Source organism: Pleurodeles waltl, chromosome 7 (genome assembly GCF_031143425.1).
Source record: "Pleurodeles waltl isolate 20211129_DDA chromosome 7, aPleWal1.hap1.20221129, whole genome shotgun sequence".
In the NCBI taxonomy this organism is placed as follows: domain Eukaryota; kingdom Metazoa; phylum Chordata; class Amphibia; order Caudata; family Salamandridae; genus Pleurodeles; species Pleurodeles waltl.
This window is the reverse complement of record NC_090446.1, coordinates 31,541,687-31,562,235: the sequence shown is the minus strand read 5'-3', so window position 1 is coordinate 31,562,235 and position 20,549 is coordinate 31,541,687. Positions and strand designations below refer to the sequence as shown.

The 20,549-nt window shown below is 47.3% G+C and overlaps 1 protein-coding gene across 2 annotated transcripts in view; it reads left to right on the top strand.

The window, feature by feature from the left end:
• Nucleotides 1-20,549, top strand: part of LOC138247151 (C-type lectin domain family 2 member B-like) — a 77,671-nt gene that overhangs the window by 4,905 nt on the left and 52,217 nt on the right. For both annotated transcript variants that reach the window (XM_069201893.1, XM_069201892.1), the window contains exons 2-4: nt 12,089-12,148; nt 17,158-17,184; nt 19,628-19,779. In XM_069201893.1, the coding sequence (XP_069057994.1) occupies nt 12,089-12,148; nt 17,158-17,184; nt 19,628-19,779 (239 nt within the window). The remainder of the gene's footprint in view (nt 1-12,088; nt 12,149-17,157; nt 17,185-19,627; nt 19,780-20,549) is intronic.

The window sequence follows — 20,549 nt, the reverse complement described above, 5'->3', positions numbered from 1 at the left end:
AAGCGCGCTACTCACCCGTGCGGGTCTCAAGGCGCTAGGGGGGAAAGGGGGGGTTATCGCTGCTCGAACAGCCAAGTCTTTAGGAGTCTCCGGAAAGCGGAGTGGTCCTGGGTGGTCCTGAGGCTGGTGGGGAGGGAGTTCCAGGTCTTGGCCGCCAGGAAGGAGAAAGATCTCCCACCCGCCGTGGAGCGGCGGGTGCGAGGGACGGCAGCAAGTGCGAGGCCAGCGGAGCGGAGGGGGCGGGTGGGGACGTAGAAGCTGAGGCGTCTGTTGAGGTATTCCGGTCCCTTGTTGTGGAGGGCTTTGTGTGCGTGGGTGAGAAGACGGAAGGTGATCCTTTTGCTGACTGGGAGCCAATGCAGGTGTCTCAGGTGTGCGGAGATGTGGCTGTTGCGGGGTACGTCGAGGATGAGGCGGGCCGAGGCGTTTTGGATGCGTTGCAGGCGGTTTTGGAGTTTGGCGGTGGTCCCGGCGTAGAGGGTGTTGCCGTAGTCCAGGCGACTCGTGACAAGGGCGTGGGTCACGGTTTTTCTGGTGTCGGCGGGGATCCAGCGGAAGATCTTGCGGAGCATGCGGAGAGTGAGGAAGCAGGCGGAGGACACGGCATTGACTTGCTTGGTCATGGTGAGAAGAGGGTCCAAGATGAAGCCGAGGTTGCGGGCGTGGTCTGCGGGGGTCGGTGCGGTGCCGAGGGCCGTGGGCCACCAGGAGTCGTCCCAGGCGGACGGGGTGTTGCCGAGGATGAGGACTTCCGTTTTTTCAGAGTTCAGCTTTAGGCGGCTGAGCCTCATCCAATCTGCGACGTCCTTCATACCCTCTTGTAGGTTGGTCTTGGCGCTGGCGGGGTCCTTGGTGAGGGAGAGTACAAGTTGGGTGTCGTCGGCGTAGGAGGTGATGATGATGTCGTGCTTGCGTACGATGTCGGCGAGGGGGCTCATGTAGACATTGAAGAGTGTCGGGCTGAGCGATGAGCCTTGAGGTACGCCGCAGATGATCTTGGTGGGTTCTGAGCGAAACGGAGGGAGGTAAACTCTTTGGGAGCGGTTAGCGAGGAAGGAGGCGATCCAGTCCAGGGCCTGGCCTTGGATCCCGGTGGAGCGTAGGCGGGTGATTAGGGTGCGGTGACAGACGGTGTCAAAGGCAGCCGAGAGGTCGAGGAGAATGAGGGCGACTGTTTCACCGTTGTCCATCAGGGTTCTGATGTCGTCTGTGACTGAGATGAGGGCGGTTTCCGTGCTGTGGTTGGTTCGGAATCCGGTTTGTGAAGGGTCGAGCAGGTTGTTGTCTTCCAGGAAGGTGGTCAGCTGTTTGTTGACGGTCTTTTCTATTACCTTGGCTGGGAAAGGTAGAAGAGAGATGGGGCGGAAGTTTTTCAGGTCGCTTGGGTCAGCCGTAGGTTTCTTTAGTAGGGCGTTGACTTCAGCGTGCTTCCAGCATTCGGGGAAGGTAGCAGAAGAAAAAGAAGAGTTGATGACGGTCTGGAGGTGCGGGGCGATGATGTCGTCGGCTTTGTTAAAGATGAAGTGCGGGCAGGGATCCGAAGGGGCGCCGGAGTGGATAGAGTTCATGATGGATTTGGTTTCTTCCGTGTTGATGTGGGTCCAGTTGTTGAGGGTGATGTCCGGGGAAGCGGGTTCAGTGGTGTATGGTTGGGTCTGGTGTCCGAAGCTGTCGTGGAGGTCGCTGATCTTGCGATGGAAGAAAGTGGCGAGGGATTCGCACAAATCCTGTGAGGGCGTGACGGCGTTGGCGCTGGCGCTGGGGTTGGAAAACTCTTTGACGATGCTAAAGAGTTCTCTGCTGTTGTGGCTGTTTTTGTCTAGTCTGTCGGTGAAAAAGTTCCTTTTGGCAGTGCGGATCAGGTGGTGGTGTTCGCGTGTAGCGTTCTTGAGGGCGGTCATGTTGTCAGCGGTGTGGTCCTTGCGCCAGGCCTTCTCAAGGGCACGACAAGTTTTCTTTGATTCTTTGAGGGTGTCGGAGAACCAGAGAGGTTTTTTGGTGTTGGTCTGTCGATGCGTGCGTTTGAGGGGAGCAAGGTTGTCAGCGCAGTTGGAGATCCAGTTTGTGAGGTTGAGAGCTGCGTCGTTGGGGTCGGTGGTGAGGGTGGGTTGGTTGGCGGCGAGAGCGGAGAAGAGTTGCTCTTCAGGGATCTTGTTCCACTGTCGACGAGGGATGGGTTGAGTGCGGAGGTGGGAGGTCTCGCGTCGGAATGTGAAGTGGACGCAGCTGTGGTCGGTCCAGTGTAGGGCAGAGGTGTGGCTGAAGAAGACGTGTTTGCTGGCGGAGAAGATAGGGTCGAGCGTGTGTCCGGCGATGTGGGTGGCGGTGTTCACCAGTTGTTTGAGGCCGAGGTTGGCGAGGTTGTCGAGCAGGGTGGTGGTGTTGGGGTCGTTGTTTTGTTCCAGATGGAAGTTGAGGTCGCCTAGGAGGATGTAGTCCGGTGAGGCGAGGGCGTGCGGGGAGATGAAGTCGGCGATGGCATCGCTGAAAGAGGCGCGAGGTCCGGGAGGACGGTAGACGAGGGATCCTCTGAGGGTGGTCCTTGGGTCGGTGCGAATCTGAAAATGCAGGTGTTCAGCGGCGAGGGGGGGGTCTTCGGTGGAGGTGGTGACGCTGATGGAGTCTTTGAAGATGATGGCGACACCTCCTCCTACTTGGTTGGTGCGGTCTTTTCTGGAGATCTTGTAGCCTTCGGGGATGGCGGGTAGCGATGTCTGGAGCAGAGGAGGCGTTCATCCATGTCTCCGTGATGAAGGCGACGTCCGGGGCTGTGGAGTCCAGGAGGTCCCAAAGTTCAACGGCGTGCTTGTGGACGGAACGAGCGTTGATCAGGATGCACTTGAGGTGGTTGATGGCGCGTGGGCTTGTGGTCGTGGTAGTTGCGTGGTGGAAGATGCGTTTGCAGGAGTTGCAGGCGAAGGGTCCATGGGTGCGTTTGGGGTGAGCTAGGAAGCAGGTTTTGGAGCGCCCTGGGTTGAGGGCGTGGAGGGTGGTGGGGTCGTAGCGGATCAGCGGGGCTTGGGGGAGCTGGGGACCAGGGGTCGTGGCGCTGGGCGCGGGCCAGGCGCGGACGGGCGCAGACGGGCTTGCCTCTGGCGCACCTCCGGCGCGCCAGCGGCGTGCCCGCTGCGCGCGCCCGCTGCGCATTCGCGCAGCGGCCGCCATAAGAGGTAGGGGAGGGGGGGAGGGGTCAGCTGGGGCGAATGGGAGCTGGGGGGCGGGGGCGTGCAGGAGGTCGCGGCGGGAAAGCGCGAGGGAGGGGGGGGGACAGGTAGAGTGAGAGGAGCTGGGGGAGGGGGTTTAGGGTGGAGGAGGGTGAGTGTTAGGAGGTTTGGAGATTAGGGAGAGAGATAGGAGTAGGGTTGTGAAGATAGGGGAGGGGGGGTTGTAGAGGTGGGTGAGGGAGAGAGGTAGAGTGAGAGGATAGGGAGATAGGTAGTAGAGGGGGTGGCGGGAGGGGGGGAGAGATAGAGAAATAGATAGAGAAAATAGATAGAGAAGTCGATAGATAGGGAAATAGATAGATAGACAGATAGGTAGGTAGGAGGAGGTGGAGAGTGGGGGAGTTAGATAGTGAGATAGGGAGCTAGAGAGATAGGAAGATAGGAGGAGTGAGGGAGGTAGATAGCGAACGGGTTAGCTAGGGGTGAGAGAGGGGGAGGCGAGTGAGGGAGGGGGATGAGGAAGGAGCAGGAGGGCAGGTTCGGGGGAAGAAGACGGAGGAGGTAGAAGATCCGAAGACAGGAGAACAGAAGACAGAAGAACAGAAGACCGGAAGAGCAGAAGAACAGAAGAACAGAAGAACAGAAGAACAGAAGACAGAAGCACAGAAGATCGGAAGAGCAGAAGAACAGAGAAGAACAGAGAAGAACAGAGAAGAACACAGAAGAACCGAGAAGAAGAACACAGAAGCACCGAGAAGAACAGAGAAGAAGAACACAGAAGACCGGAAGAACACAGAAGAACAGAAGGGAAGAACAGAAGAACAGAAGAACACAGAAGAAGATTGCAGAGGGGGAGCGAGGAGGAAGAGACAGAGAGGAGGAAAAGAAGCAGGAGCAGGAGAGAAGGTGAGTGGCGCGGGGCAGGGCGAGGGGCTGGGAGGAGGGGGGTACTTACAGTTAGGTGGGTCTCAGGAGCACGGGAACTTGGAGGAGCTGCAGCGGCAGGGGGAGCGACCTACCCTTGGGTCAAGGGTCGCTACCACTGTCGCGCAGCGGCCGCCATAAGAGGTAGGAGGGGGGGGGGAGGGGTCAGCTGGGGGCGAATGGGAGCTGGGGGGCGGGGGCGTGCAGGAGGTCGCGGCGGGAAAGCGCGAGGGAGGGGGGGGGACAGGTAGAGTGAGAGGAGCTGGGGGAGGGGGTTTAGGGTGGAGGAGGGTGAGTGTTAGGAGGTTTGGAGATTAGGGAGAGAGATAGGAGTAGGGTTGTGAAGATAGGGGAGGGGGGGTTGTAGAGGTGGGTGAGGGAGAGAGGTAGAGTGAGAGGATAGGGAGATAGGTAATAGAGGGGGTGGCGGGAGGGGGGAGAGATAGAGAAATAGATAGAGAAAATAGATAGAGAAGTCGATAGATAGGGAAATAGATAGATAGACAGATAGGTAGGTAGGAGGAGGTGGAGAGTGGGGGAGTTAGATAGTGAGATAGGGAGCTAGAGAGATAGGAAGATAGGAGGAGTGAGGGAGGTAGATAGCGAACGGGTTAGCTAGGGGTGAGAGAGGGGGAGGCGAGTGAGGGAGGGGGATGAGGAAGGAGCAGGAGGGCAGGCTCGGGGGAAGAAGACGGAGGAGGTAGAAGAGCCGAAGACAGGAGAACAGAAGACAGAAGAACAGAAGACCGGAAGAGCAGAAGACCAGAAGAACAGAAGACAGAAGCACAGAAGATCGGAAGAGCAGAAGAACAGAGAAGAACAGAGAAGAACACAGAAGAACCGAGAAGAAGAACACAGAAGCACCGAGAAGAACAGAGAAGAAGAACACAGAAGACCGGAAGAACACAGAAGAACAGAAGGGAAGAACAGAAGAACAGAAGAACACAGAAGAAGATTGCAGAGGGGGAGCGAGGAGGAAGAGACAGAGAGGAGGAAAAGGAGCAGGAGAGAAGGTGAGTGGCGCGGGGCAGGGCGAGGGGCTGGGAGGAGGGGGGTACTTACAGTTAGGTGGGTCTCAGGAGCACAGGAACTCGGGAACTTGGAGGAGCTGCAGCGGCAGGGGGAGCGACCTATCCTTGGGAATTATCTTGAGATTTTTATTGTTGCCTGAAAACTGTTGATGGCAAGGAACACCCAGCAGGTGCTTTAAAAGTCAGAATATACTTGCAATCACAGCACCCCCATCCTAAGTCAGCACCCGGTGCAGCGGCACCAGTTGCATCGCCCTAGAGCCGGCCCTGCTGTCTTACCTAGCCCTGTCCATCTCTCAGGCCATCTGGTTCTTCCTGGGACCCGTGCTGTGTGCTAGTCTCTCTGCCGTCTATCCAGCAGTGCCAGGCTCTGTACCACCACAGCCCGCGAAGTCCTGCAAAGCCTGTGAGCTGCCCCAGTGCTGGCTTCCATCCACAGGCCATTGGCAGGAAATGAGATTTACAGACAGCCCTTGGCCTTTAGAGCGGGCTTTCACAAATACCAGGAAGGCTGAGGGAGAGACAGGGGACCGAAATGTTGGGGAGGCAGGATGTCAACTTAGGGAACAATAATTAGCTCTGGGGCAGGCAAGCTGGAGACAGAGGAGAGAAGAGAGTGAGAGAGAGGTGACAGAAACGGGTGCCCTAACAAACATTGCTGCACAGGGTGCCACCAGCGTGCTAAAGCCTGCCCGGCTTATATCTCACAGTAACTCAACAACACTGTTTTTAGAAAGGGAGATACTCTGCAACACAGCACTGGATTTAAAAAGAAAGGGAGTTACTTGGCAATATTTTATTTAATTACCCAAACCTCTTTACCTTCTCAAATCTTGCTGCTGTCTTCAGGGTTCGATTTTCAAGGGAAGGGTAGGGCTCAGGAGGGCCGGGATGCAGACAGCAATCAACAAAGGGCCTCTCTTCTCCCTGTGTTCTCAGAAGTGCAGACTGCAGGCAGCTGTGGCGGCAAGGTGAGAAGGAATCCCTTGTGTGCTGCAGCACAACAAAAGGGCAGAGGGCAAGTGTCCTGGAGGCAGGTCACAGGTCAAGTGCAGGGCCAGTATAGGTAGCGCTTTCACGCAGCGCTAATGGCCCTGCGAATTACAGAACAGAAGGGAACATTCTTCTGTCCCCTCGTCCCCCCCCACCCTTGTCCCCCGTGTCCCCCCACTCCAAAATCTGGGGGGGACATATCCCCCGCGTCCCCCACACTTCCTACGCCCATGTATGCGTTAGTCTTGCTGCAGGCCATGTTTGTGGTAAGATTATGGAAATGAACAACAAAACAATGTCCCGCAAGAGCATAAAACAAGCCCGAGCAGGGAAATGGCCCTTGCACTGCCCTGTCGGACCAGCTGCTGTGGCACGGCCAGTTTGCACTGTGTGCCAGTCTGGCCCTGGATGACTTCTCTGTCACCATAATTATTACATTCTGCCGTCTGTTGCTGAAAACCTAGTTTTTGCTGGGCCTAATGTGTAATTATTATTCTTTCTGCTGGGATTCATTTGCTGTTTTGTCCTCTTCCTGCTTCCCTGACTGCTACCTTGCGTTTGAGCGCGGTTATTTCTCGCAAATTGCACCAATTTGTTTGCATACGCAGACTTGGGATGCGCCTCGAACCAATGGATCTGTTGTTGGAATGTTGATAGCATATCACTACTGCCAGGCTTGCACACATTGCGTCCTGCGGATGTGTGATGTTCAGTTTGTACCGCTTCTGTCCAGAGTTAGTTTTGGGATCCCCCTTGGTGAAAGTGCATCTGCTCAGGGTCTGATCCATCTTTTAGGATTCCTCTATCCACCCCACCACAAACCCATGTTTCCCGACTCGTATCCTTTGAATGGGCCACCTTAGCTTGCCGTCAGTTTCAAAGGTAACTGAGGTATTACATTTGTGGTGGTATTTGATGCAATGTAGTATGGTTGGCTTTGTGAAAAGCATTGCATGTGCAGTGTTCTATGGTGATATATATGAAGCAGTGAAGTGGTGTGGTGCAGGGTAGTGTGTTGTGGGACGTGTTGCTTTGTGAGGGTGTTGTGTAAGTTTGTATAGAGTGATGTTTGTGGTCATATGATTCAGTATAATGGAGTGTGGGGGGTTATAGTGTTTTTTTTTGTGCTTTGCAGTTTAAGGCAATTTTATATGGTAGCATTGTGTGGTATCGTGTGGTTTGGTCTGCTTTGATTTGTTATGCAATCTTATGATATATGTTATAAAACAGTGTGCTCTGCTGTACTTGCGTCCGGTGTGACATGGTGCTGGATTTTATGGTGCTATGTGGTTAATGCTGACCATGAAGGTGTGGTGTGTCATGTGTGGTGAAGTCTGGTGAGATTAAGTGATAATGTGATGAATTTAACTTGAAATTTCTCCAAGTTTGTGCATAATGTTAAGACCGCATCACTCAGAAACAGAAAGAGGTGAAATCTGCTCACTGAGTCAGACATCTGCAATCTGAAAATCATCTTCTAACTAGAAGAAACCTTGAGTTACATGTTTGCGCATTGTGTAAAAGCATACAAAATGATGCTTGGCTCTGTATTGAGCCAGCACAGTGTTCATGATAAGGCCATTTTTTGGGGGGTTCTTGTGGGCACCCAATTGGTGTGAAACTCCCACCAGCAATCTTCTGCTCTATCTTGTGGAAGGCCCTTTGGGCTATGACTACATAAGGCATCATGAGCAGGTGCCCGGCTCAGCGCAGCGCTGAGCACCTGTTCTTCGGTCGTGTCTGAATATAGCTTTTAGATGCCTCTTGTTGAAAGATCTCTTGTAGACCATAAAGAAAATTTATAATGGGGTTTGTGTCAGCCAATTGCTTCCCGTTAGTTGGCTTTCTTGTTCAAATGTTTGTTCTTATTCAGTGGATTTCCTTTGTCGTCTTGTTTGTTCCTTCCTTGGAACATAACTTCCTTATCATTTTGACTGGATGACTTGTATCCTTTCACTGCTTACATTAATGAAACTACGTTTTTCATTCACCACTCCATGAGAAAGCATGTGTTTTCTTGCTCGCTTCATAGTGTGCTGCTTCCTCCCTAAATTACCTGCCCCCCTGTGCTCTCAGTGTTGCTTTCCTCCCCTCCCAGATTGTCTGAAAAAACACAGCACCAGGTATATTTTAACTGTGGCATGACTAAAGAGCAGATTATAACGATTGTTTTTGTTTTATCTCCTGCATTCCGTATACACAGTGTAGGAGGCTGGACTGGCTTGTAGTGAGTACCAAGGGGTACTTGCACCTTGCACCAGGCCCAGTTATCCCTTATTAGTGTATAGGGTGTCTAGCAGCTTAGGCTGATAGATAATGGTAGCTTAGCAGAGCAGCTTAGGCTGAACTAGGAGACGTGTGAAGCTACTACAGTACCACTTAGTGTCATATGCACAATATCATAAGAAAACACAATACACAGTTATACTAAAAATAAAGGTACTTTATTTTTATGACAATATGCCAAAGTATCTTAGAGTGTACCCTCAGTGAGAGGATAGGAAATATACACAAGATATACACAATAGCAAAAATATGCAGTATAGTCTTAGAAAACAGTGCAAACAATGTATAGTTACAATAGGATGCAATGGGGAAACATAGGGATAGGGGCAACACAAACCATATACTCCAGAAGTGGAATGCGAACCACGAATGGACCCCAAACCTATGTGACCTTGTAGAGGGTCGCTGGGACTATTAGAAAATAGTGAGAGTTAGAAAAATAACCCTCCCCAAGACCCTGAAAAGTGAGTGCAAAGTGCACTAAAGTTCCCCTAAGGACAAAATAGTCGTGTTAGAGGAATAATGCAGGAAAGACACAAACCAGCAATGCAACAACTGTGGATTTCCAATCTAGGGTACCTGTGGAACAAGGGGACCAAGTCCAAAAGTCACAAGCAAGTCGGAGATGGGCAGATGCCCAGGAAATGCCAGCTGCGGGTGCAAAGAAGCTTCGACTGGACAGAAGAAGCTGAGGTTTCTGCAGGAACGAAAAGGGCTAGAGACTTCCCCTTTGGTGGACGGATCCCTCTCGCCTTGGAGAGTCGTGCAGAAGTGTTTTCCCGCCGGAAAGACGCCAACAAGCCTTGCTACACGCAAATCGTGCGTTTGGCGTTTTTGGACGCTGCTGGGGCCCAGGAGGTCGCAAATTGGACCTGCAGAGAGAGGGGACGTCGAGCAAGACAAAGAGCCCTCACTGAAGCAGGTAGCACCCGGAGAAGTGCCAGAAACAGGCACTACAAGGATGCGTGAAACGGTGCTCGCCGAAGTTGCACAAAGTAGTCCCACGTCGCCGGAGACCAACTTAGAAAGTCGTGCAATGCAGGTTAGAGTGCCGTGGACCCAGGCTTGGCTGTGCACGAAGGATTTCCGCCGGAAGTGCACAGGGGCCGGAGTAGCCTGCAAAGTCGCGGTTCCCAGCAATGCAGCCCAGCGAGGTGAGGCAAGGACTTACCTCCACCAAACTTGGGCTGAAGAGTCACTGGACTGTGGGGGTCACTTGGACAGCGTCGCTGGATTCGAGGGACCTCGCTCATCGTGCTGAGAGGAGACCCAAGGGACCGGTAATGCAGCTTTTTGGTGCCTGCGGTTGCAGGGGGAAGATTCAGTCGACCCACGGGAGATTTCTTCGGAGCTTCTGGTGCAGAGAGGAGGCAGACTACCCCCACAGCATGCACAAGCAGGAAAACAGTCGAGAAGGCGGCAGGATCAGCGTTACAGAGTTGCAGTAGTCGTCTTTGCTACTATGTTGCAGGTTTGCAGGCTTCCAGCGCGGTCAGCGGTCGATTCCTTATCAGAAGGTGAAGAGGGAGATGCAGAGGAACTCGGCTGAGCTCATGCATTCGTTATCTAAAGTTTCCCCAGAGACAGAGACCCTAAATAGCCAGAAAAGAGGGTTTGGCTACCCAGGAGAGAGGAAAGGCTACTAACACCTGAAGGAGCCTATCAGCAGGAGTCTCTGATGTCACCTGGTGGCACTGGCCACTCAGAGCAGTCCAGTGTGCCAGCAGCACCTCTGTTTCCAAGATGGCAGAGGTCTGGAGCACACTGGAGGAGCTCTGGACACCTCCCAGGGGAGGTGCAGGTCAGGGGAGTGGTCACTCCCCTTTCCTTTGTCCAGTTTCGCGCCAGAGCAGGGGCTAAGGGGTCCCTGAACCGGTGTAGACTGGCTTATGCAGAATTGGGCACATCTGTGCCCAACAAAGCATTTCCAGAGGCTGGGGGAGGCTACTCCTCCCCTGCCTTCACACCATTTTCCAAAGGGAGAGGGTGTCACACCCTCTCTCAGAGGAAGTTCTTTGTTCTGCCATCCTGGGCCAGGCCTGGCTGGACCCCAGGAGGGCAGCTGCCTGTCTGAGGGGTTGGCAGCAGCTGCAGTGAAACCCCAGGAAGGGCAGTCTGGCAGTACCAGGGTCTGTGCTACAGACCACTGGGATCATGGAATTGTACCAACAATGCCAGGATGGCTTAGAGGGGGCAATTCCATGATCATAGACATGTTACATGGCCATATTCAGAGTTACCATGGTGCAGCTACATATAGGTAGTGACCTATATGTAGTGCACGCGTGTAATGGTGTCCCCGCACTCACAAAGTTCAGTGAATTGGCTCTGAACAATGTGGGGGCACCTTGGCTAGTGCCAGGGTGCCCTCACACTAAGTAACTTTGCACCTAACCTTTACCAGGTAAAGGTTAGACATATAGGTGACTTATAAGTTACTTAAGTGCAGTGTAAAATGGCTGTGAAATAACGTGGACGTTATTTCACTCAGGCTGCAGTGGCAGGCCTGTGTAAGAATTGTCAGAGCTCCCTATGGGTGGCAAAAGAAATGCTGCAGCCCATAGGGATCTCCTGGAACCCCAATACCCTGGGTACCTCAGTACCATATACTAGGGAATTATAAGGGTGTTCCAGTAAGCCAATGTAAATTGGTAAAAATGGTCACTAGCCTGTCAGTGACAATTTGGAAAGAAATGAGAGAGCATAACCACTGAGGTTCTGATTAGCAGAGCCTCAGTGAGACAGTTAGTCACTACACAGGTAACACATTCAGGCACACTTATGAGCACTGGGGCCCTGGGTTACCAGGGTCCCAGTGACACATACAACTAAAACAACATATATACAGTGAAAAATGGGGGTAACATGCCAGGCAAGATGGTACTTTCCTACACACAGGCCCTGGCATTCAAAGGCTTTGAGAGAGCTGGGGGAGGGGCCAGCTGCTGTAGTCATTCAGTTGGCTTTGAGTCAGAAAGTATACTTAGAAGGACTGAAAATACATTGTCTCTTGTTCTGAAGGACCATAAGTCAGCTCCCTGTGCTACTGCAGGGGACCAACTGGCTTCAACAATTGTTTTAGTTTGCACTGCTGTGGAAGTAAATTAGGCCTTGGCAAGCATTTTTCTTTAAACTCTGACAATTATGTTTAATTCTGTTCAGAGCTTTGCGTGAAACGTATTTTAACAGTAAATAGTAATTTTTAAAGACTGAACATTTTGGATTTAATGTACAGATTTTAGCTCCCTTATAATGTGTTTGCTGTTTCTCCAGTAGTTTGAAAAGGTTTTTTTCTCTATTTGTTTGAAAATGATGCTAAACAAGCAATGGCAAAGACAATGACTTGGCACTCACATTATTAAGACAAAACGTATCCACTTTGGCAATGCTAATTATGTGTGTATAATGCCTAAAGCTCATACTTGTAACTCAGAATTTTTCCAAGTTAATGCCAGCCCAAAAACAGAGGCATGGTCTACTCCCTGTTTTCCGGTTGTGCTGTCTGCATCTTATGCTTGGACTTGATAACAAATTCTGACTTATCTGTATGAGCTTTCACCAGTGCAGCTGTTAATATCCGAGCCTGTGGTGTCTATTTAGTGATGTCAAAATATTAACATATTGCAGAAATGAAAATATTTTTTTCTTGAACTGCAGAATTCACCAAATTTTCTTTTTCTCCATTTACAGCACTGATCACACTTCTTTGTGCATTGCTTGTGATTTCCGTTGTCCATGTGTGCCTTACAGGTAAGCTTTTTAACCACAATCCTGTAATCATCCAGTATTCGCTACTACATAGAAGAATGCTTTTCCTACTTTTTAATGCCATGCCACGCCCCATAGAAAAAAGTCATCAGGGACCTCAGAATTACAAACATATTGTCAAAATGATTCTATAAAAAATTGGCCATCCAGAAAATACTTATCAAGTCAAATGTAGTTATGTTCAGTGATCCCTTTTTTAGAAATGTAGTTGCATGATTGCCAACATCCCTAAAAGTTTGAAAGTATCTGCAGTGTGATCCTTTATCAGAAATATACGAGACGAGTGACAAAATACATTATTGATGGCCCATTTGAGAGCTGCCAACCACTACTGTCTGTTTTCACTAAAACACAGCCCTGTTTTCCACATGATGTTTGTCTCTGTACTCTAGGGGCATAAAAAATGCTCCTAAACCATTCAAGATCAATTAAGTCCTCTCTAAAAGATCCTGCCCATAGTTTAAAGACCTCTGGCTTAGAGTAATCTCAACCAATGGTGCAATTCTTTTTGTCTTCACTCACCTGAGCCTCTTCTTAGCGACCTCTCAACTACACCTCTACTTTTCTTTCAGAATTTATTTTTAGGGTGTCCCTTTAGCTAGCTCACTGTATCATTCTAATATTTTTTTTAAAGGCATGGATATGATTAACATGCAAAACGTGTGTGGTTCCTTTGTCTTGCTAGTTGTATAGCTAACAAACCAGAAGGGAACTATCTTAACCATATCCCATTTTCAAACTATAGATCCACACATTTACAAATGTATTTATTATTTGTACTCTGGTGCACTTCTTTATATTACAACTACAGTTCGTATAATTACACTGGATGTGGCATATGAGAAGCAAGCCTGTAAGGAGGCGTGAGCAAACTACACAGACATTAAAAACGGATATAAGTTGATTTATATAATGCCCATATCCCTCTGAACCCTTGAAAATTTGTTAGACCTGACAGCCTAAGGGCGGTCTTCCCCCATCTTTTTGCCTGCCTCCCTCCATTCTTATCATCTCATTTTTACTGGTTTTAGGACTCTGCATACTTCACCACTGCTGACCAGTGCTAAAGTGCCTGTGCTCTCTCCCCTAAACATGGTAACCTTGGCTCAACCCCAATTGGCACAATTCATTTATCTGTTAGTCCCTAGAAAAGTGCACTAGGCCTCACTGGTTACTACAGCAGATTCATTAAGTGTTATGGCATCATGGCGGCCCCCTTAACTGAGCTGACTTCCAAGAAGCAGCCTAGGTTGATGATCTGGACAAAGTCTTGTCAGAAAGCCATGTGCACAGCACCCGTGCTCAGGGCCCCTGATTACTCCAAGAAGTTCATAGTGAAGAAAGACTCTTCAGAGCATGGTATAGGGCGGTCTTGTTTGTGCTGGTTTTAGGACTCTGCACACTTAACCACTGCTAACCAGTGCTAAAGTGCATATGCTCTCTCCCTTAAACATGGTAACATTGGTTCATCCCCAATTTGCATATCTGATTTACTTATAAGTCCCTATTAAAGTGTGCTACATATGCCCGGGGCCTGTAAATTAAATGCTGCTAGGTGGCCTGCAGTATTGATTGTGCCACCCACATAAGTAGCCCCCTTAAGCATGCCTCAGGTCTGCCATTGCTAGGAGTATGTTGACAGTTTCACTGCCACTTTGACTTGGCATGTAAAACTACTTGCCAAACCTTAAATTCCCCTTTTCTTCCATATAAGTCACCCATAAGGTAGACCCTAGGTAACCAATAGGACAGAGTGCTATGTAAGTAAAGGGCAGGATATGTACTTATAGGTTTTACATGTCAGGGAAGTGACCCCCCCCCCCCAAGTCTCTTTTCATGACTGTGAAGCCTGCTCTTCTCACAGGCCAGCATTAGATATTCCCTTGTATGGTTTTACGTGGTAATTTCTGATCTGAGTGAAATGGATGTGCCATATTTAGTATGGATGGAATGGTCGTAAGAAATCCTACTTTCTGATGAAGTTGGTAATTATATTACTATTTCAGAAATGCCACTTTTAGAAAGTAGGCATTTCCCTGCACTTACTGTCATCTATGCCTTACAGCCTGTATTCAAACCACGTATGGTCTGTTCTGGTTGACAGCTCCCCTTGTGCATTCCAGACAGCCATAAACACAGGATACTCAGGTGCACCTGAATTCATCTGCATACAGATGGGTTTCCCTGGGCAGGAAGGGTAGAGGAGCTCTTTCTTACACTTCAAAGGCCAGTGGCCTGCCCTCAGACAAATGACTAATAATCCCCTCCATGACTCCTGGCAGACAGGTCTGGGTTGAAATGGGAACTTACGCACCTCAAAACCACTCTTTGAAGTTTCCTCCACTTCAAAGGTCTTTTGTGTATATATACTGGGTGTCTTAGCCCACCGGACCTGACATTTATGGACCTACAACTGGATTCTGTCAGAGGGACTGCCTGGCTGCCCAAAGGGCTCATCTGGACTGCTTTGCTAGAAGGACTGCTGGCCTGCTGCTTGCTCTGTTGACTCTGCTGGAAGGACTCTGGCTTCCTCCCCAAGTGCTCTCAAAGGGCTTGGATTGAGCTTGCCTCCTGTTCTGAGGTATCTGGGCTATTAAAGACTTAACAAAAGAGAAGAAAATCCAGGGCATCTGTAAATGGACACAACTTCTGAAAAATTTGACGCAATGCCTGCTGGATCAATGGAGTGCCTGCTTTGTGGCTGAAAAATCATGGCATTGCTTGGCAGATCAACGCAGCACCTGTTGTTTCTGCTCAACGCATTCTTGGTTTTCCACGCATTATTCCTGGGCATCAAAATATCCCAGCATTGTAGTGAGAAACCAAGGCTGTACTCCTGGAAGCTGAACCATCGCCTTGCAGCATGGAAAGAAACCAAGCCTCTCCTTTGCCGCACTGGAAAAACCTACGCATCGCTTTATTTTTCAATCCATCTCCTCCTCTGCTGCCCGCCTGCATCATTATTTTTCATGCATCCCACGTACTGTGCATTAAAAGGGGCACAACCATTGATTCTTAAGGATTGAGACTCATTTAAGCCTTTAAAAAGTGATATCTTGATTTGCGCATATTGGATTTTTGTCATTTTGTTCTTATTTTATTCAGATAATTATTTATTTTCCTAAACTGCTGTGGAATACATTTTATTGGGTTTTCCCTGTGATACTGTATGAGAGAGTAGAGTCTCCATTATGAACTTTTCAGATCAACCTCAGAATGTCATTCCATATTCGAAGCACTGCTTTTGTGGCTAGGGGATGCCTGGCAGCAGGTGTCCACCATATAGGAGGTGAAGTGCAGTAGGTTTCCCCATTGCCCATATTTTGCTACAGTATGTTAGGTCTGTATCATGCCCCTACAGGACATCAGCCATGGCCAACTCACTGCTAGATGTTGATTTATAGAATTTTGCCATTGTCACTCTAGATGTTCAATGTTTCGAAATAAAGGCCCTCAGCAACAATATTATTAATTGAAAAAATGGTCCTTATTACATGTAGAGTAAATTGTGCAGGATACATACTTTGTGGGCATTATGACCATTTTCAGCAGGCAACTCTCTCCTTCAGAGTCAATAGCAGAGGGTTCCTGTGATGGAGATCTGTTTTCAGTGTGTGTTCAACATTGGTGGTTTACAGCCTGGCCACACAGCCATAATTGTGGTGGTGATAAACGTTCCTGAATACCTGAACCTTTTAGGTGCGACTTGTATTTCACACCAGGGGCCTAGCCCTCTGCTGGGGTAGTCATAGAATTGTGTTTAGTCAAAGATCACACCACTGTGCATCTGAGTGACGTTTCCAGTAGTAGTTGCCTTAGTATGTGGAGCAAAATACTTACAGGAGTAGGTAAACATTTAGGAGCATAATTACAGTATCTGTGAAGGTCCCTGAACCAATATATATCTCCCCCAACCTATCATGCCATAATTTAGGACCTATGATACAGAAGTTGTTTTTTGTTAAAATGGCTTCCCCTTGTGAATATGTAGGGGGGTCCATAGTTGCAAATCCATAGCTACTGAGGACTTACAATTGGTGCTGATTGAATGCATCGCTCGTAAAAAGGGAACATCTGGGCCATATCTTATGTCTGCATTAAGTACTGCCCCCTTTTGACTCTTTCCAGGAGCCTGTTCACATTCCATTTAAATAGTTTGACTTGATGCCTTATGCCTCCTATAGTCCCTCGGCCAGTTTGTGTGATTGCCTTTGTGATGCCCTTGGTAATTGGAAGCCCTTTGAAAAATGAGCCTCGGAAGAACCCATAAACTTTTATAACCTTATTATAACTAACTGTCCTGGCGCTGTGCCTTATCTTTATAAAATGACTGTATGAATATTTGGCTACTAATATGTATTTGTATTTATTTATGAGTTTGAATGGGCCAATGCAATCGAGATACATTATTTGGAAAGGCTGTATTGTTTTCATGAAAGGAGCTGGTAGTGTTTTCACTATGGTTAAAGGGTTCATGCTTTAGCTGATCTTCACTGTAGTACATACTGTGAGTATTCTTTTTAAATTAATAGCCACCAGTAGCACTCTTGTAAAATTTGAAACGTCACAGAGCCTCCTGTATTCGCTCCCCCCCCCCCCCGTAGGGTGCTTTAATTAATTCAGCCCTGACTGAATGATTCTGAAAATCCATAATACCTTCTCTGGGTATCGTGAGGCGAGGGAGCCCACCGTGTCCAGGAATAGTTGTAGTGCACTGGGAAGCCAGGAGTCCTGGAGGCAGGGTTGTTTTATTGTGTGATGAGCTTATGTATGGGTCGTTTTTGGTTTGAGATTGAGTTATGTCTGGTGTTCCAGAGTGTGCTGAACATCTACTAATAGAAGCTGTCTTTTGAAGTCAGCAAACTATGCCCAAAGCTTCTTTGCTCTTAATGCATTGATCATGAGGCTTTGTAATCACATTGTATCAATGAAAGCATTGTTTGAAAAAACAAATCTAACCTTTTTGTTTTCTTTTTCTGTTTTCTGCCTAGTGAGTTGCCTCCAGGACCTCCGATTAAGTAAGTATGGTGAACACCCTTAAAATCTTGAAAAAACATTAAGCACAGTATTGTTGCTGACTTTCACAAAATTAAATTTTCTCCAACATTGGATCTGGAATCACTTACAAAATAGCCATACATACGAGTTCCACTGTTGTCTCAGGCTGATTCCTATGGTAAATATGTCACTGAGATAGGTAAACAAACTCTTACTACCACTAAACGGTGCAGAAAATTGGGATATTAGAATACAGAAGTTTGTTGACAAAGTAAATTATTACTTAGCTCCTAATATACAGAGGGAATGCATGACACAAAGAACAAGTTGTGACATGAGTGCAGTGTGCAGTGGGATAGAGAATACCTTCATAGAAGTTAAATGTAGTATATCATAACAAAATAATGCATTGAAGGAGTAAAATAAATGTAAAGTGAAGTTATTTTAGGGTTGGTCCTAAATCTTAAACACATTTAAAAAAAAAAAAAAGTTTTTAATTCACTTAAAAGCACAGTTAAAGTAAATTTAGGGTTATGAAACATAACCTAAAAGTCTCTGAAATCCACCAGTTATAGTTACCTCCCATTCAGTACCGCACACAATAGCCATACAAACAATAACTTGCACATCAGATGAAATGCTTAAGACTTCACAGTATTTTTACCAATAAGTAACAACACCTAAAAATGCAATGTTATGAAGTAATACCACATGTTGAAAGCATTGAAAAATACTATATTCATAATCATCTCATTGTTATTGTTAATGATAATGTGATATCTAATCTGACTTGTAAGATCATTTATGGCATTGGTAAATGCATCTCACATCAAGGCGGAGACCATGAACACCACATTTGGTGTTAGAGCCAGGCACTGAATTGCAGGGACATGCACTTTTCAACAAGGTGCGTAGCCAGCATTGAGTCTTGATTGTGTTTTATCAGTGTGGTGGGTGGATGTATGTATGTATAATATCAAGTGTGTATAGATTAGAAGGTTGTAGGGTGTGTCAGATGAGTACACATCTTATCTCACCAGGATACACAGTCAGGCATGTGTGTGTGTTTAGTTAGTATGCATATCAGGAATCGGGAGTGTGCATCTCGATAGAGTGTGAAGAGTCAAGACTGTGTATCTCATGAGTCTCAAGTCAGGAGTACTTTAACAGGACTGTGTACATGCACTTAGGAGTTTGGAGTGTATTTTATCAGAGTATTTGCAGAGACATCAGCATGACGTGGGTTATGTGTAGTGTGTTTTTTTTTATTTTTTTTATTTGTGATCTTGCTGAAAATAATATTTTGTGGAAACAGATTCTGGCAAACTCCCTTTGATAGTCCCTTCCTTGCTCTGAGCCTCCACCTTTGGTACCCTTGTTCTGTTCTCTTTGTCATTGTTGGACTTTACCCCCTACCTTTATTACTTCTTCTGTTCCTGCTGTGTGTTTAGAATATTATCAGATATGCAAAACAAGCATTGGCAAAGCCTATAGGTCTTGGCTGTAAAACGCCAAGCTATTGCCTTAGCTAATGCTTTGTGCATTAGCTAATGCAAAAATGGGCATCAGTACATCACAACACATCTGCATGCATCCATGGCCTTCTTGAATGGGTTTTCTATTACAGGAAAAATGGCCACCGATGGTTGATGTGACCCTTGTGTAAGTGTATCACAATATGTTAGACAAACTAGTGATGGTGAGGGGAGTGGATATAATATAATGATGGGACACATGTAGCACATTGGTACACAGGAAGCAGCGGTTACTTCCGAGACACATGTAAAGGACAGATGTTCATGAACCTTAAGGTTATGGGTGACTGTCTATAACTACACCAGCTCTGGGACAGGGAAGTCTGTCTTGCAGAGAAGATCAGGCATGGGTAGCATCAGACATGGAAGGAGACCATGTGGGTTGGTAGAAGATACATCAATATAAAAGAATGGCAGACAGGCGTGTGGGGTGGGAATGTGAAGGAACAGCATCTGGGAAGAGAGCAATAACATTTAGATGTTTCTCTTGAAAATATTTGTTAAGGAGGATTTCAAATGCAAAAAAGAAGCTGATATATTGGAAATATATATTGTACACCCTGCGTGGTAAGAATGGACCACAAAATATAAATCACAATAAATTCAAAAAACATTGTGGCTGCATAATTTGGTTAGTTTGCTTTCTAGGATAGCTTGTATCTTCCAGTTGGAGCAGCTTTTATTGTTTAAAATTATGAGCAGTTAGTATGTGTTCACAATTTACACTACTGTTCTGAAATGTGTTTTCTAACTATTGTACCTTAATTCTCACAATATGCCATTTCTAAGGTCCGGAAAGAGCTTGCTCCAAACTCCACTTCAGATGTACAAACAGGTGTTCATCCAAGCCTGCAGTATAGGATGTTGTTTAAAAATGTGGGATATAGTAGAAAGGTATTGAGCTGTCTGAATACCCATCTTTCACCAGGTGCGTCACTTCCCCCTTGTCCTAAGGACTGGATTTGGACTAATGGAGCATGTTACTTCTTTTCAAACGAAAAGAACAACTGGAACAAAAGTCAAGAGTTCTGCGCATCCCATGATGGCACACTGGCCATTATCCTGGATCAACACACACTGGTAAGAAGTAGTGAGGCAATCTTACTTCTGTAGTCTGTATCTCATGGGGGTTGAGTTGATGTTTAAGGAAATCCATATTTTGCTGAAATATACATTTCTGTAGAGTTGATTAAAGGATTATTCAAAAGTTCAGTATAGGGACAGTTAATGATGGCTGATTTAATCAATAACTGGTCTTTTCAAAAGGGGGTAGAGGAACAATTCTAATGAAATAGGAAAATACTCAGTTCTATTTGTATTCAGGTTCAAGGGAACTCCTTTCTTCAAACTGCTTTTGACAATATATATATATATATATATTTTTACACCGATGGCATTCACCAATGTGTGAAAACCAACCTGGTGATTTCTCTACTTGGTGAAAAAGAATTTTGGTTTTCCTCCTCTACTCCTGCTTTTTATTTTGTGCTTTCTTTTTATAACTTTTATAAAGCTGGGGTTGGGATGTCCCAACTCAAACTTCGCCTTATTTCGTTTCTCATTCTTACTTTCTTATGCCTATTAAAAGGTCCCTACTTAAGCCCGACACCCCTTTCTACCAATCTCTTAATTATCTTTGGGGAACATTACCTACAGCAACCATTCCTTCCTCCTTCTCTTTGCTCACAAGGGCACGGGAGCCCCTTATACCACTTTTTTCTTATTTTTCTGCTAGACCCCACACTATTTTCCCTAGTTAGAGTTGCTTTTCTTCTTTGCCATGGTTTTCTGCTCCTTCTTTTCCATTTAATGTAGACAGATGAAAGACTGTAGTGGCAACTATTTTACTA